This window comes from Ranitomeya imitator, chromosome 1 (genome assembly GCF_032444005.1).
Source record: "Ranitomeya imitator isolate aRanImi1 chromosome 1, aRanImi1.pri, whole genome shotgun sequence".
Taxonomy (NCBI): domain Eukaryota; kingdom Metazoa; phylum Chordata; class Amphibia; order Anura; family Dendrobatidae; genus Ranitomeya; species Ranitomeya imitator.
Window position 1 is genome coordinate 780,393,500 of NC_091282.1, and position 16,475 is coordinate 780,409,974.

At 46.3% G+C, this 16,475-nt stretch overlaps 1 protein-coding gene across 2 annotated transcripts in view; it reads right to left on the minus strand.

The window, feature by feature from the left end:
- Positions 1–7,870: 7,870 nt before the first annotated feature.
- Positions 7,871–16,475, minus strand: part of PPP4R3A (protein phosphatase 4 regulatory subunit 3A) — a 109,550-nt gene continuing 100,945 nt past the window's right edge. For both annotated transcript variants that reach the window (XR_011315022.1, XM_069736845.1), the window contains one exon: positions 7,871–8,788. Coding sequence is in view for 1 of the 2 variants with exons in the window: in XM_069736845.1 (XP_069592946.1) it covers positions 8,672–8,788 (117 nt within the window). In the remaining variant the exon portion in view is untranslated. The remainder of the gene's footprint in view (positions 8,789–16,475) is intronic.

Genomic DNA, 16,475 nt, shown 5'->3' on the forward strand with positions numbered 1-16,475 from the left:
TTACCATAAGTGAAGGAAGGCAACTGAAATTATTTGTGCCAAATGGATGAAAAAGCATCCTTGCCTTTTTTTTTTTTCTTTATCACGCCTTCTGGGGGGGTGGATTTGGATGCATATGGAACGTGCAGTGGACAATCCCCTTGAATTTGGGTCACAATTTGTAGTAGTTCAGGCCAAGAGCAGAGCAGCTAAATAGGGCAAACAATTTAGAAAAACTCTAAATGTGTATGTATGATGATGGAGGATACTGCACTGGAAAGGGATTGTGGACCATTGATTGCAGGGTGCCCCGGGATTGCTGAATCTTACTAAGGGTTTGTTCAGACGTCTGATTTTTCACATATGGCAAAACTGCTCTGAGTTTCATCAGTGTTTGGTCAGGGTTCTCGTTTTAACTATTAGTTTAATTAGTGATTATCACATGAAAAAATAAATTGCAATTACATTACAATGTTGATCACGGACAGTACACGGATTGTACACAGACACCATCCAGTTGCATTCTGTGATTTTCATGAACCCATTACTTATAGGGGTAATTTCGATCCATGACAACTCACAAGCACGGAAACACGAACAACGATTTACACTATAAATTTAACATTATTTAGTGTGAACCCATGGATAGAAAACATGGCATAATGAGGCCTAAGACAGACTTTTACACATGAATCTTAAGGTACCATCACACTTAGCGACGCTGCAGCGATACCGACAACGATCCGGATCGCTGCAGCGTCGCTGTTTGGTCGCTGGAGAGCTGTCATACAGACCGCTCTCCAGCGACCAACGATGCCGGTAACCAGGGTAAACATCGGGTAACTAAGCGCAGGGCCGCGCTTAGTAACCCGATGTTTACCCTGGTTACCATCCTAAAAGTAAAAAAAAACAAACACTACATACTTACCTACAGCCGTCTGTCCTCCAGCGCTGTGCTCTGCTCTCCTCCTGCACTGACTGAGCACAGCGGCCGGAAAGCAGAGCGGTGACGTCACCGCTCTGCTTTCCGGCTGACCGACGCTCACAGCCAGTGCAGGAGGAGAGCAGAGCACAGCGCTGGAGGACAGACGGCTGTAGGTAAGTATGTAGTGTTTGTTTTTTTTTACTTTTAGGATGTTAACCAGGGTAAACATCGGGTTACTAAGCACGGCCCTGCGCTTAGTTACCCGATGTTTACCCTGGTTACCAGTGAAGACATCGCTGGATCGGTGTCACACACGCCGATTCAGCGATGTCTGCGGGGAGTCCAGCGACCAAATAAAGTTCTGGACTTTCTTCCCCGACCAGCGACAGCACAGCAGCGACAGTTCGCTGCTGCCTGTCACACTGGACGACATCGCTAGCGAGGACGCTGCAACGTCACGGATCGCTAGCGATATCGTCTAGTGTGACGGTACCTTTACACTCAATCATGACCAATTTATTAAGTGGCCGGGCTACTTAATGAATTTGAGGTTTTTGCAGGTCCTTGAGAGTAAAAAGCAAATTATGTGCAGGCGAAGTTTTGTGCTATAAATTTTAACTTGTTTCTGGCATAAATCATATAGAATTTATCCAGCAGCGGTGGCGAGGTCTTCTGCTGAGGTGCCACCTGACTTTTAAAAAAAGTAAGAGTGGTTTATAAATGAAGATGCAAATATTTGTTCAAAACAGACATGCACCAACATCTTCAGCTTTTTGCCGCTAGAAAACTGGTGTAAGTAAACGTAATCTCCACATTTGTTCCGTTTTTTCTACATTTTTCAAAACCACTTCTTTCATTTAGATATTAATTTCTTACACGTTAAGATGTCTGCTTCATGTTAGTGAATGAAAGATATTTTGCATCTAGAGGCTAAAAACTCATCCTGACTTGTTTAATACAGTTGTAGCCGATCTATGTAATTTTCAGTGACCCTGACACCGCGGCCACAAATCTTACTATGGTCCTATATTCCAAGCCTGTAGTGCACGGTGCCATCTCACATGCCACATCAATAATGATTACAGGTGATTATCATGCAGCCACACAATGCTCTTGTTTTTTTTCCATTTTACTGTGGTTTATGGTTATACAGCTTTTACAGATGAGCACCAGTTTGACTTGTACAAGCCGCAGGGCTGAATGTGGCACCACATGTAACAATCCCCCCTGGGCTACGTCTACATGATGACTTGCCATGTAATGTTGCTCAACTACATTGCGGCTACAATCAGAGCTACTCGAGTTCTGCGAGACCACGTTCACCATCATTAGTTCTGACTGCCAGCGATTTTAACATTGCGTAGCCACAAGTTGCTGTTTGGCCCTAGCCTTTCCCACTCTGACACTAGAACACACAACAGCCGTAAGAGCAGAGTTAAGGTACCTTCACACAACGATATCGTTAAGGATATCGTTGCAATGTCACGCTTTTTGTCACGTAGCAACGATCCCGCTAATGATATCGTTATGTGTGACAGCGACCAACGATCAGGCCCATGCTGGGAGATCGTTGGTGGCTGGGGAATGATCAGGACCTTTTTTTGGTCGCTGATCACCCACTGTCATCGCTGGATCGGCGTGTGTGACGCCGATCCAGCGATGTGTTCACTTGTAACCAGGGTAAACATCGGGTTACTAAGCGCAGGGCCGCGCTTAGTAACCCGATATTTACCCTGGTTACCATCGTAAAAGTAAAAAAAAACAAAAAAAAAAAAACAGTACATACTCACATTCTGATGTCTGTCACGTCCCCCAGCGTCCACAGGGTTAAAACTGCTTTCGGCAAGAGCGCTGCTAATGCACGCGCTCCGGCCGAGAGCTTCCCTGCACTGACTGTCAGTGCCGGCCGTAAAGCAGAGCACAGCGGTGACGTCACCGCTGTTACTGCCGGCGCTGACACAGTCAGTGCAGGGAAGCTTCTCGGCAGCAATGCGTGCATTAGCAGCGCTCTTGCCGAAAGCAGTTTTAACCCTGTGGACGCCGGGGGACGTGACAGACATCAGAATGTGAGTATGTACTGTTTTTTTTTTTTTTTACTTTTACAATGGTAACCAGGGTAAATATCGGGTTACTAAGCGCGGCCTTCGCACTTTGTAACCCAATGTTTACCCTGGTTACCCGGGTGTTGCAGGGGGACTTCGGCATCGTTGAAGACAGTTTCAACGATGCCGAACTCTTTCCCCTGATCGTTGGTCGCTGGAGAGAGCTGTCTGTGTGACAGCTCCCCAGCGACCACACAACGACTTACCAACGATCACGGCCAGGTCGTATCGCTGGTCATGATCGTTGGTAAATCGTTTAGTGTAACGGTACCTTTAGTTAGAAGGCGTTATCAGTTTCTAAATGTAATTAAGACTTTTCATTCATTGACAACAAGCAAAGATCAAAAAAAGTAAATGTAGATTCCAAAATTGTATAACTTCATTAAAGGCTTAGTAATTAAGCCCTTTTGGTACTGAATATATAATCACTTCTGAGGGGAGAGGTGCTGATGCCGTTGGGTCGACAAGTTCCTTCTAGGACAAGTACAAGGCCGGTAGGCATCATACCACTGCCCTCTACCTTAACTTTCCAAAAGCCATATTTGCAGTCATGGTTGAGGGCATGATTTTTAGGGGACTCATTTGTCAATATTGGGCTGTTAGCTTTCAGTAACTAGACAAATGAATGGGGAGTTATGGATTAGTGTAGGCCAGCTGTTCTTGGTTGTATCAGTGGCGTCATCTTCAGTGGTCACAGCCTGGAAGAAGTATTAATCCAGATTTAGACATGAGTCTGGGATCGGATAACCCATAAATCTGGTAGCATTTCTGGCAGGAGCCTGGCTGTGGATCTCAGTCTTGCTTCTGCGCTGATCTTGTGGGTACACCTGCGGTGTTCATGAGATCACTGAAAGTTGTCATACACATGACCGCATGAGTGCTTTCCATGGTTTTCACATATAGCATTCGTACCCATGATATTCTATGGGGCAGTGAACGGATCAACGTTTTTCTTCAGAACAAGTGGTCAGTGCAAAAATTTAAAGACAAGTCTGATTTTAACCCTTTTACCCCCCAATGTGGTTTTCAAATTAATGACCAGGCCAATTTTTACAATTTTGACCAGTGTCTCGTTATGTGGTAACTCTGGAACGCTTCAATGGATCCCACTGAGTCTGGGATTGTTTTTTCAGGACACATTGTACTTCATGATAGTGGTAACAGTTATTTGATATAACTTGCGTTTGTGAAAAAACTGTGAATGCAATTTTCAATCTTTGAATTCTTATGCCCTGAAATCATAAAGATGTGTCACACAAAATAGTTACCATATTTTCCGGCGTATAAGACGATTGGGCGTATAAGACGATTGGGCGTATAAGACGACTCCCACCTTTTCCATTTAAAATATAGTTTGGGATATACTCGCCGTATAAGTCGGGGGTCATCTTATACGCTGGGTGTCGTCTTATACAGCGTGTGCGCCGCATATTGTGCAGGGAGCGGTCCTGGATGGTACCACAGGGTCTGGAAGAGAGGAAACTCTCCTCCAGGCCCTGGGTATCATATTCCTGCAAAAAAAAAAAAAAAAAAGAATTAATACACAAAATAGGGATATACTTACCTTCTGATGGCCCCCCGGATTCTTCCTGGCTCTCAGCGGTGCAGGCGGCGGCTTCCATTCCCAGGGATACATTGCGCAAATCACCTGAGATGACATCGCGGTCACGCGACGTCTCAAAGTTCCTTCCCGCAAAGCATCCCTGGGAACGGAAGCCGCCGCCTGCACCGCTGAGAGCCGGGAAGGCTCCGGGGGCCATCAGAAGGTATGTATACCATTTTTATACAATTAGGCACTGAAGAAAAAATATCTACATTTTTATGACCAAAATTTTGCTTTAGCCCCAGATTTTACATTTTCTCACAAAAAGTGGGTAAAACTGGCACCATAATTTGTCCCACAATTTCTATTGAACGTGGCAATACCCCATATGTGGCTGTACAGTACTACTTAGCCATAAGGAGACACTCAGGAGAAACGGAGTGCCCTTTGATCTCCTGGAGCAGATATTCCTAGAATAGTTTGCGGACTCCAAATACAGAGCCTCTAATTGCTAGAAAAGTAGAATTCATCTACAGCTGAAGTGACGATTTTGACTACATGGGTATTTTCCAGAAACAAGCAGAAGTGGATGTTGCCAAGTGAAAACTGCAAACTGACGGTGTAGTGACCAGTATGCTGTAGTGACCAGTACGTTGCAGTCACCAGTACATTATGCCCAGCTTGTACTTCTGGAGATATGCACCTCTAAATTATGTGGGCTTTCATTGCTTCAGAAATGGCAAGCATGTGAATGCTATATGTTGTTTAGGTACACAATGGGGCTCAGAAGGGAGGGGGAATTTGGAAGCGCAGAACTTGCCAAATTTCTTTTGGCGGGTGAGGAGCCATTTCTCTTTTCCAGAGCCTTTGTACTACCAGTAATGTGGAAGCCGCCTATATTTCCAGATGACAGACCTGAGTGGGGACTTGCTTTTCTGTAGACTGAGTTGAAGCTTTTATTGGGAACATTTTACATAACGTTTGAGATCACATTTATCTGGCGCTCTACACTGAGCACTTACTTTGGGGTTTTTCATCTAAATCTCTGAGTGACGCGATTCAGATGAAACCCCAGAGGGATCCATTCACTATAATGAGGCAGCAGAGTTACTCTGGACTCAGTCTGGCCTCTGTTCAGCGGTGTCCTTTTCAGAACTGCACAAAACTGTGGCCGACGACACTTTTATGCAATTTTAAAAAGAATGTCACCGCTGGATCACAGGTCCTATAGCATCAACAGTGCCTCCGTCTGCCTCATTATAGGGAATCTTCCGCCAAAGGTTCGGTCTGAATCATGTATTTCAGACATGTAAACCCGGGTGCAAGCGCTCAGCTCAGAATAAATGTGAGCAGAGCCTTACTGCAATCTTTGGGAGACAGAAAGAACCAAACAGCAGGTGATGAATTGGTTTTCTTTTTTACGCCGTTCCTCGTGCAGTACAAGTGATTAGGTGACTTTATTCTTTGGGTCAGTGCGATTACAGCAATACCAGATTTATATCGGGTTTTTATGTTTGGCTGATGTCACACTAAAATATGCTTTTTATTAAATCACCATATTAGGAGAGCCAAAACTGTTCCATATTTCAACCAACATTCATGTGAGGGCTTGTTTTTTGATGGACGAGTTGAAGTTTTTATTGGTACCATTTTCAGACACATTACTTTTTTTATCGCGTACTATTCCGATTTTTGGGAGGCAGAATGAACAAAAAACAACAATTTGGGATTTTTTTTAATATTGTTTTAAGTATGGTTAAACTGATAAGGTAGATTTACTCTTTGTTGCGGAACAAGATGACCTTTTGAGCGGTACCATGTTTATTTATATTCGACTTTTTGATCTAGTTTTATTCCACTTTTTGTTCAGCGGGTATGATGATAAAGCTTTGTTTTTTGCCTTTTTTTTGTATTTTTTTATGGTGTTCACTAAAATGGTTAACTAGTGGGAGTTTCACAGGAGGGGTCATTCTGGAAGCAGCAATATCAAATATGTACTTTTATATATATTTTTTCATAAAAAATATGGGTACAATATATATTTTTTTATTTTTGATATTTTAAAATATCTTTCAAACCTTTTTGCTTTAACTTTTTTTTTACTTTGTCCCACTATGGGACTTATTTTTTGCAGGCTGATTGCTTGTATAGCATGGGGATGCAGGAGCATCCCAATGCTATGCAAACTGTCAGCGCCTCACTGACAGACAACGTTGCTGATCATGCTCGGAGAATGATCAAGCAACTCTGCTAGCTATGATGACCTGGATGTCGTCCGACATCGGGTCACCATGGCAATGATGTCGCGTGTTCTCCAGTCCAAGGGCAAAGGTGTTTGCTTCCCTCTGCCTGCTCCTGAAATTTTGCAATAGAGTTTGATTACAGCATTTAGTGGGTTAAAGTGCTGGAAGAGGTGCGGGTCGGCTCCTGGCACTGAGTGCCAGGTGTCAGCCTGTGTGCATGCAAGATCGCCGGGAAGTATCCATACGTCTAAGGTGGGAAAGGGCTTACTCTGTAAGATGAAAATCAGCAATGCAAGTCTATGACTCCATGAAGAAAATCAAACTGCACTAGGATTACAAACAAGTGAGGTCCAATTTTTCCGGACTAATAGAATGGAGAAACCTTTTTTTATCTCTGCACACAGAAAGACTGATGTCACTCTCAGCAAAGTCTGATCAGAATAATCAGATTGTTTTTATCGGAAATGGGGTAAATGGTTGTAAGATCCTACCTGACATATCTTTCACGGCGCTTTGACTAACAATTTTCTGCCTGTCACAGATATTAGTCATTGGTCACTTCCATACTGACCCTTTTTTTAATCCCCTGCCTAACATGAAAGCATCATGCCATGGTATCACCAATTATATGTTGTCACTAAAGTTGAGTGAAAGTTTTCACACTGCCCTGTTCTGGTACACAGTCCACCATGGCAGACGGGACAAGACAGTTTTTCGTTTCTGCACCTCTTGTGCTTGCTACGGCCTGTGACGTGCATCACCCACCTTCTGTTACCTAGTAAATGCAGGAGGCGACCAAGATGATAGTGTAAATGTGAAGACTGCTTTGGTTCGGCTGTCACTGAGGACTGGATGCCAGAAAATGGCACTGCAATTGCAAATTCTGTTTTCTTGTCTGACAAAAGTTATCACAGCAGGAAAAGCCACAGATATTTTCGTCAATTTTGTGCAAAGAAAAGATTTAACAGATAAGCTGTAAACTGAGAGGTGCTTACACCCCAACATGAGATTGTAACAAATAAACTTCCATTCTTCTGCATCCCTGGAAAAGCACGTAACCATCACAAGAAGAATCATATTACATGAAAAAAATTTAATGGTCCCAAATATAGATTCAACAACTCATACACCCAGGGTGGGGGAAAAAAAAAAAAGAATACAAAATGATATAAATCATGACACAAGGTGACCACATCTAGAATTCCATTCAATTTTTTGTTTTGTTTTTAATCAAGATGGGGTTGGGATTTTCCCCTACACCTTCAAAAGAAAGCTGCAGTTTACGGGCATAAGGGAGAAAGAGTTTGAAGAAAAAAAAAGTCAGAATCGGCTCACCCCACCAAGGGTTTATTTTAAAACATTTTGTGGCAAATGACAGAAAAAAAATTCATATTCAGGATGTGTGAATTCTATATGGGCAGAAATGTTCCACCCAGTCAGAAGTGCTGGCATCCATTGTATATATAGCTGCAGACTTTCCTCCTCTGAACGGCACCATTTCTGAGCCTCTCTCCTCCTCTTGCTTTCCTCTTCGGAGCATCTGACCAGCCAATCGAGAGTTCAACAAGAAACTCCTGCCCTGTTGGCTTTTTTTATATATATATTTTTTTTTATTTGACTTTATTTCCTTCCCTGAGAAAAGGGCAATTTGTGGTCTGCGGGAGAGTACAAGGCGTCCAAGTCCTTTCCACATTTCATGTCTTCCCTCCCTCGTGCTCCTGGGGATTGGCACTTGAGCAGATGTCTACATGTTGTTGTTTGTGTCAGACTCGCTCACAGCACGGTGTGCCCGGCTGCAGTAGTTTTTTTTCTGATTTTTTTTTTGTTTTTGTGGGAGATCAGTTGTTTGATGGGATTTGATCAAACAAAATTGCTGGTATTAAGAGCCAAGCCTAGCTTTCTTACTGAGTGGTAGAGTCTCTTCCTTTTCCTCCTCCTCTTCATCATCGTCTTCCTCATCATCATCTGGATAGTCTACTAGTCCCACAAGGCCTCCCTGGTAAAAATCAACAGGAATACTATTACAACAAAATTAACAACAGGATAGCCAGTAAGCCAAAAAATACTAGAATGTATATTTAAAAATATAAAAGCTTAAATGGGTCATCCAGCTTTGCTTACTTCTACATCGAGGGGTGATATGTCTACACATGTCTATTGTTCATATGTCCTATATATAGGACAGGTACAGTGGGGAAAATGGAGAGGTTTGTAATTTTTATTGTAGGTGCACTTCCAACTGTGAGAGACAGAATCTTAAAAAATTCAGAAAATCACATTGTATGATTTCTATATAATTAGCATTTTATTGCATTAAATAAGTATTTGGTATAATAGAAAAAGAGGGATTTTTGGTACTCACTGTAAAATCTCTTTCTTGGAGCCTTCATTGGGGGACACAGGTAACCATGGGGTGGATGCTAGGCAAAAAAAGAAAAATAACTCCTCAGCTGTATACACCCACTGACAGGCACAAAGCACCTCAGTTAGTGTTAAAGCAGTAGGAGAAGCAACCAAAAACTCAACATAAGCACCAAAGCAACAACAATATGGGAAGGTGCTGTGTCCTCCAATGAAGGCTCTAAGAAAAAGATTTTACGGTGAGTACCAAATATCCCTTTATCGCTTCATTGGGGGCGACAGGTAACCACGGGACTTTCCCAAAGAAGTCCCCAAGGGTGAGAAACAGAAGGAATGCAAAGAAAAAATGGTTAGGTTGGCCGGTGTGTCACCTGCAGCACCTTCCTTCCCAGGCCTGTATCAGACGAGGCGTGGCATACCTGCAAAACCTCGCAAAGGGGTGAAAAGACGACCAGGTCGCGACTTTACAAAATCTGTAAGGCCGACACGCCTGGTGACGAACAGCCCAGGAGGTCCCCACGGCCCAGGTGGAGTGAGCCCTCACTCTCAGAGGAGGCTGTTTTTCCTGAACGCGGTATGCCTCCAAAATTGCCAAATGAATTCAACAGGCAATAATGGACTTAGAAGCTGGGAGCCCCTTAGGACAACCTTCAGAGATGACAAATAGGGAATCGGATTGACAAAAGGAAGCAGTCCTTGAAAGGTAGACTTGAATAGCTCTGACCAAATCCAGTTTGTGGAGGGACTTCTCCAGTGGATGGACCGGAGAGGGACATAGAGAAGGAAGGACAATATCTTCATTGATGTGAAATGAAGAGACAACCTTAGGTAAGAAGGAAGGAACGAGTCTGAAGACCACCTTGTCCTGATGAAAAATCACGAACGGAGAACGGCAGGTTAATGCCGCTAACTCGGAAACCCTCCTGATGGATGTAATGGCAACTAAGAAGGTAACTTTCCATGACAGGAGAGAAAACAAAATATCTTGAATGGGCTCAAAGGGAGCGCGTTGGAGGGCGCCAAGGACTAGGTTAAGATCCCATGGGTCTATCGGAGAATGATAAGGTGGACGACACCTTGAAGAAAGGTCTTTACCTAGAAACGGGAAGGCCAGATCCCTCTGGAATAGAACTGACAGAGCGGTAACCTGTCCCTTAAGAGAACTGAGCGATAGACCAGAGTCAAGACCCACTTGAAGAAAACCAAGGGTGGAAGGAAGGAAAAAGGACATAGGAAACAAATTGTTCTCCTCACACCAACAGAAGAAGACCTTCCAATATCTGTGGTAGATACGCGGGGATGCCAGTTTTGTCACCCTATTCATGGTCAGAATGACCTGGTGGAAAAAAAACAGCCTCACTCAGTACTGCAGCCTCAAATGCCATGCGGATAAATTCAAGAGACTGAGAACTCTGGTGGAAGAGGAGGCCTTGTGAGAGAATATCGTCCATTAGCATGTTCACCAGCTCAGCATACCAGGCCCGTCTTGGCCAATCCAGAGCTATCAGGATTATGGAAATCCCTTGTGACTTTATCTTTTTTTATGACTCTCGAAATCAAGGGGAAGAGGCGGAAAAAGATAAAACAGGTGGAATTGAGACCGGAGGATTACCAGAGCATCGCAACCGATGGCTAGTGGGTCCCGGGACCTGGCTACAAACTGAGGAACCTTGTGGTTCATGTGAGACACCATCAGGTCGACGTCCGGGGCGTCCCATCGTTAACAAATCTGGTTGAAGATGTCGGGCTTGAGACCACTCGCCCAAAGCGAGACGCTGATGGCTCCGAAAATCCAGAGCCCAATTTTCCACCCCCAGAATGTGAACTGCTGATATGGCAGGGACATGACGCTCCGCCCATCACAAAATCCTTATCACCTCTGTCATAACCTGCTTGCTGCGAGTGCCGCTATGATGGTTTATGTAAGCCATGGCCGTGGCATTGTCTGATTGCATGTGGACCGACTTGCCTGCGAGGAGGGACTGCCAGTGGAGAAGGGCGAGAAAGATCGCCCTGATCTCCAGAAGATTGATGGGGAGAGCGGCTTCCTGAGCATTTCAGTGACCCTTCACCATGTGATGAAGGAAGACCGCTCCCCAACCGATGAGACTGGCGTCGGTGGTGATGACCTGCCACCGGAAAGGGAGGAAGGAGCTTCAGCCGCGGACTGAGGCGGATAGCGTTCACCAGGTCAGGGATTGCCTCACCTTGAGAGGCAGAAGCACGGGTCGGTCCAGAGAGACGGTTCTCTTCTTCCAAGCAGACATGAGTGCCAGATGAAGTGAACAGGCGTGGAACTGGGCAAAATGCACGGCTTCCATGGAGGCAATCATCTTCCCCAGAACTCCCATGCAAGACCGCAAGGGGAGAGGGGCTGGTTGCTTCAAAGAATGGATTCCCTGGCAGAGAACTGAAAACTTCTCCTTTGGAAGAAAGACAAGTGCTTGGACCATGTCGAACCTCTTACCTAGAAACACCAGGTGCAAAGCTGGGGTCAGGGAGGACTTCTCCCTGTTGACTATCCAGCCGAGACGGACCAGAGTGTCCAGAGTGATCTGAAGACTCTGGTCGCAGTCTCTGCGGGACGGCCCCTTGATCAGAAGATCATCCAAGTAGGGAATTATGAGAATCCCCTTGGAGCGAAGGATGGTCATGACCGCTGTCATGACCTTCGTGAACACTCTGGGGGAAGAGGCAAGGCTGAAAGCAAGGGCAGAGAACTGAATGAATCGCCTGGATAGCGAATCGAAGGAATCTCTAATGCAGAACAAAAACAGGTAAGTGAAGATAAGCATCCTGAATGTTCACAAGACAAAGAAATTCTCCTAGTTCCATTGAGGCGATCATTGAGCGCAGGGACTCCTCCCTATAATGGCGGATCCGAACGTCGCGGTACAACTGTTTGAGATCCAAAATCGGATGGAGCGATCAGTCTTTCTTTGGGACTACAAAATGATTGGTGTAAAGCCCTGAAAAAAAAAACGTTCATTCCAGGGAACGGGTAGTATTACTCCTGTGCGTAGAAGAAAGGAGACGGCCTGAAGAACCCTAGAGGCCCGAGACGGGAGTCTTGGTTGGCGAGACAGAAAGAAACGTATTCCGGGGGGAAGAAATCGATTTTGTAGCCGGACGTAATTCTCTCTCTGACCCAGGCCTCGACGGCCACTGACAACCATGCGTCCCTGAAGAAAAGAAGCCGGCATACCACCCTTGAGATATTCCCGGGTGGGGGTAGCCAGTCACTTAGAAGCGAATCTGTGAGAGCGGGACCCAGAGGGCTTGGAGGAGCGACCCAATATCGTCTTCCTATAGATTCATGGGATTTTAACCCTGACAGTGGCGCGCTCCAGGTGAGTCCATTCAAGACATCACATTTGTTTTCAACTGTCATACAAAGTTGTCTTTTTAGTTGCATTACGTCCATCAGGAGAGTTTCCGAGTTAGCGGCATTGTCCTGCCGTTCCTGATTCTACATCAGGACAAGGTACTTCTAAGGCCTGTTCCTTCCTACCTAAGGTGGTCTCTTCATTTCACATTAATGAAGACATTGTCCTTCCCTCTCTGTGTCTCTCTCCGGCCCATCCCCTAGAGAATTCCCTCCACAAGCTGGATCCAGTTAGAGCTATCAGTCTACCTTTCAAGGACTGCTCCCTTTTGTCAATCTGATGCCCTGTTCATCATCTATGAAGGTCATTGTAATGGGCTCCCAGCTTCACTATTGCCGTTGGATTTGCTTGGCAATATTGGAGGCATACTGCATTCTGGACTAAGCCTCCTCCGGGGGTGAAGGCTCACTCCGCACCGCGGTGGGGGCCTACTGAGCTGTTTGTCACCAGGCCTTGGCTTTCCTGATTGTAAGGCTGCGACCTGGGCATCTTTGCACTCCTTTACGAGTTGTGTTTTTTTTTTTTCAATACAGGGTTCATAACCATGCCTCGTCTGATGCAAGGAAGGTGCTTTAGGCGGTGGTTACGCACTAGCCAACCTGAGTACGCTTTTCCTTGCATCTTTTCTTTTCCCACCCTAGGGACTTCTTTGGGAAGTCCCATGGTTACCTGTGTCCCCCAATGAAGTGATAAAGAAAGAGGGATTTTTGGTACTCATCGTAAAGTCTTTCTTGGAGCCTTCATTGGGGGACAACGCACCCTCCCTAATTGTTTGTACCATTATTGGGCCTACGTGCCTTCGGTGATGCGTTGGTGCATATGTTGAGTTCTTGGTTGCTTCTCCTACTGCTTTAACTCTAATTGAGGTACTTTGTGCCTGTCTGTGGGTGTATACTGCAGAGGAGGAGCTATTTTCCTTTTTTGGCATAGTGTCAGCCTCCTAGCGACAGCAGCATACACCCATGGTTACCCGTGTCCCCCAATGAAAGCTCCAAGAAAGATTTTACGGTGAGTACCAAAAATCCCTCTTTTTTGCAGCCGTGGCCATTTTCCCCGTGTCCGGTGCCAGGTATCCCCTTTCATCCCTGGCTGCGCCCCCTCTCTGGTTTCCCTGGCCATTCCCTATCGAGCTATTACATTTTGCGCTCTTTCTGGTCCAATAGGAGGCCTCACTGGGTCAGAGAGTCTCTTCTCTAGCCAGACCACGCCCCCCGCTTTGCACACGTCTTTTCTGTGCTCTTTTTCTCCTTTCCTTCGATCTGAGCTCCCTCTCCCGGCCGGGACATACCTCTCTGCGATTCTCCAATCAGAGGGGCGCTTTCTGTTTCTGAGAAAGTTTATTGACCATGTCCTGCATCTTTGAGTTCTGGTCCATATCAGACTCTGACTGGGAATCCACCTATGACCCAAAAGCCGCCTCCGAGGAGGGGGCATGGGGTGAGGAATGCATTCGGGAGGATGCAGAGAGACCTGGAGAACTAGAGGAAGAACTGGAAGGAGTCCGCTTCCTTTGCTTTGTACCCGATTTGACCCTGCGGAGGTCGCAGTCAGCTGCATGCGAATCACCATGAAAGGCGTTCGGAGCACTGGTGGCAGTAGACAAATGCAGGGGTCATTCCAGGACCTGGACCAGGGATTGTGAAATTTTTGTCAGATCTGAGATTAATGTGGCAACAGCCCACTCCGGAGGGAGGGGAGTGCTCTCATCCCGGGTGTTAGGGTGCTCCTGTGGGGCAGACATGGTGGTGGAGGAGTCAAGACAAAAATAACAGAGCCTACCTGATGCCAGCAACAACCAGCAGAAAGAGATGTGGAAGCTGTCTGCAGAGAGCACAGGATATACCAGTGTTCCCCGTGAGCAAAGCGCCAGCAGAACCACAGAGCCGGCAGGATAAGGCGGTGAGAAGAGGCTGATACAGACTTTGCTTGTCACCACACCGCTGCAATCTGCCGTCCAGCAAAAGAGAAAGCAAGCGTCCTATTGGCCGACATGCCGGGAGCGTGGACAACCAGGACAAACTGCTGGCCGATGAAAACGAAGGTTCCCTTCCAATTAGCTGACACGCCGGGGGCGTGGACAGCCGGGAAGGTGATGCTCTGTGATAGGAGCAAAAGAAAGAGCGCCATGGGGGGCGTGGCCAGCTCAACAAAAGAGGAGGAAGACACGTCCTACTGGATAAAAAGAGTGCGCGATTTAAACATACGCAAGTGACTGGCTAAAGAAAGCAGCAAAGGTGCGGTCAGCAAGGGGAGGAGGGGGGGTACGCAAGTGCTGGGCCCAGCTATGGGAAACATGGCCGCGGCCACCAGCTGTTCTCTACCACTAACGCTGCCCTGTCCTCTTGGGATGAAGGGACAGCGTACCCCGGGATAATGCCTGAAGCTGTGAATGGAGGGAGACATACCTGTGGTGAGTCACGGTGGAGACATACCTGCAGAGAGTCCCGGTCCCTCTGTACCGATGAGGATCACATCAGGAGCCCTCGGGTGGGAGAAGGTCACTGAAATGCGAAATCCTCCTTCCCACACTGTCACCAGATGGTGCAGAAGATGGCATCAATCCCTTACAAAAAGGGGGGAGACCACCGCAGGTGGCCATCGTCTTCCTCTCAGCCCTCTCCAAAGAGAGGGGTGAGGTGGGGAAAAGGCAAGGACTGGCCACCGGGAATCACCCTGAAACACCTGTAAAGGTGACAGGATAAAGTTCTGTCTTCGGGTCCGAGAGTGGGCGATGTGGTTGACACCACACTGCTCTCTCAGTCGCATAAGTGTATGAAAACAGGGTGAGAAATTACACCCTGTTACCCTGAAGCTGAAAAGTAAAAGATGGATCTGGGATCAGATCCAGGTCTGCCTCCTACAGACACTATGCTTAACCTGAGGTACTTTGTGCCTGTCTGTGGGTGTATACTGCGGAGGAGGAACCATTATCCTTTTTTTCCATAGTGTCAGCCTTCTAGCGACAGCAGCATACACCCATGGTTACCTGTCTTCCCTAATGAAGCAAAATAGAAAGGAGATTTTTGTGTACTCTCCGTAAAATCTTTTTCTCCGAGCCAATCATTGGGGTACACAGGACCATGGGTGTTATGCTGCTGCCACTAGGAGGACACTAAGTTAACACAGAAAAATTAACTCCTCCTCTGCAGTATACACCCCTTGACTGGCCAGGATTCAAACCAGTTCGGTAGTAAAGCAGTAGGAATATTAAACGAAAGACAATAAAACTATGTCAAAACCAAAGAAGTAACAACAAGCGAAAAGGCTAACAGGGTGGGTGCTGTGTCTCCCAATGATAGGCTCGGAGAAAAAGATTTTACGGTGAGGACACAAAAATCTCCTTTTCTCCTACGCCTCATTGGGGGACACAGGACCATGGGACATCCTAAAGCAGTCCTTGGGTGGGGAGCAACATAGCTGCTAATACCCAATGTACCACTGGCTTACAGCTAAGGTACCGCTGATTGCAGAAAGCGCCTGCCAAGGGCGGTGTCTGCAGAAGATAGAGACTGAATGTGGTAATGCTTCGTAAAGGTATGCAAGCTGGACCATGTCGCAGCTTGGCAGACCTGTTGTGCTGGTGCTGACACCTGGTGCCAAATTGACCAAGAGGCGCCCACCGACCGAGTAGAATGGGCCTTAATCCCTGCTGGGATAGGAACACCCTTGGCACGATAGGATTCCTGAATAGCCGATCGAATCCACTTGGCTAGAGTAGCCTTGGAAGCAGGAGAACACTTCCTTGGTCCCTCTGGAAGTACGAATAGGACATCCGACTTGCGGAAGGGAGCTGTCCGTGAGACGTAACGTCGAAGGGCCCTCACCACATCGAGAGTGTGCAGATCTTTCACAATGCGATGGACTGGAGCCGGACAGACCGAAGGCAGAATAATCTCCTTGTTGAGGTGAAAAGAGAAAATGACCTTGGGCAGAAAA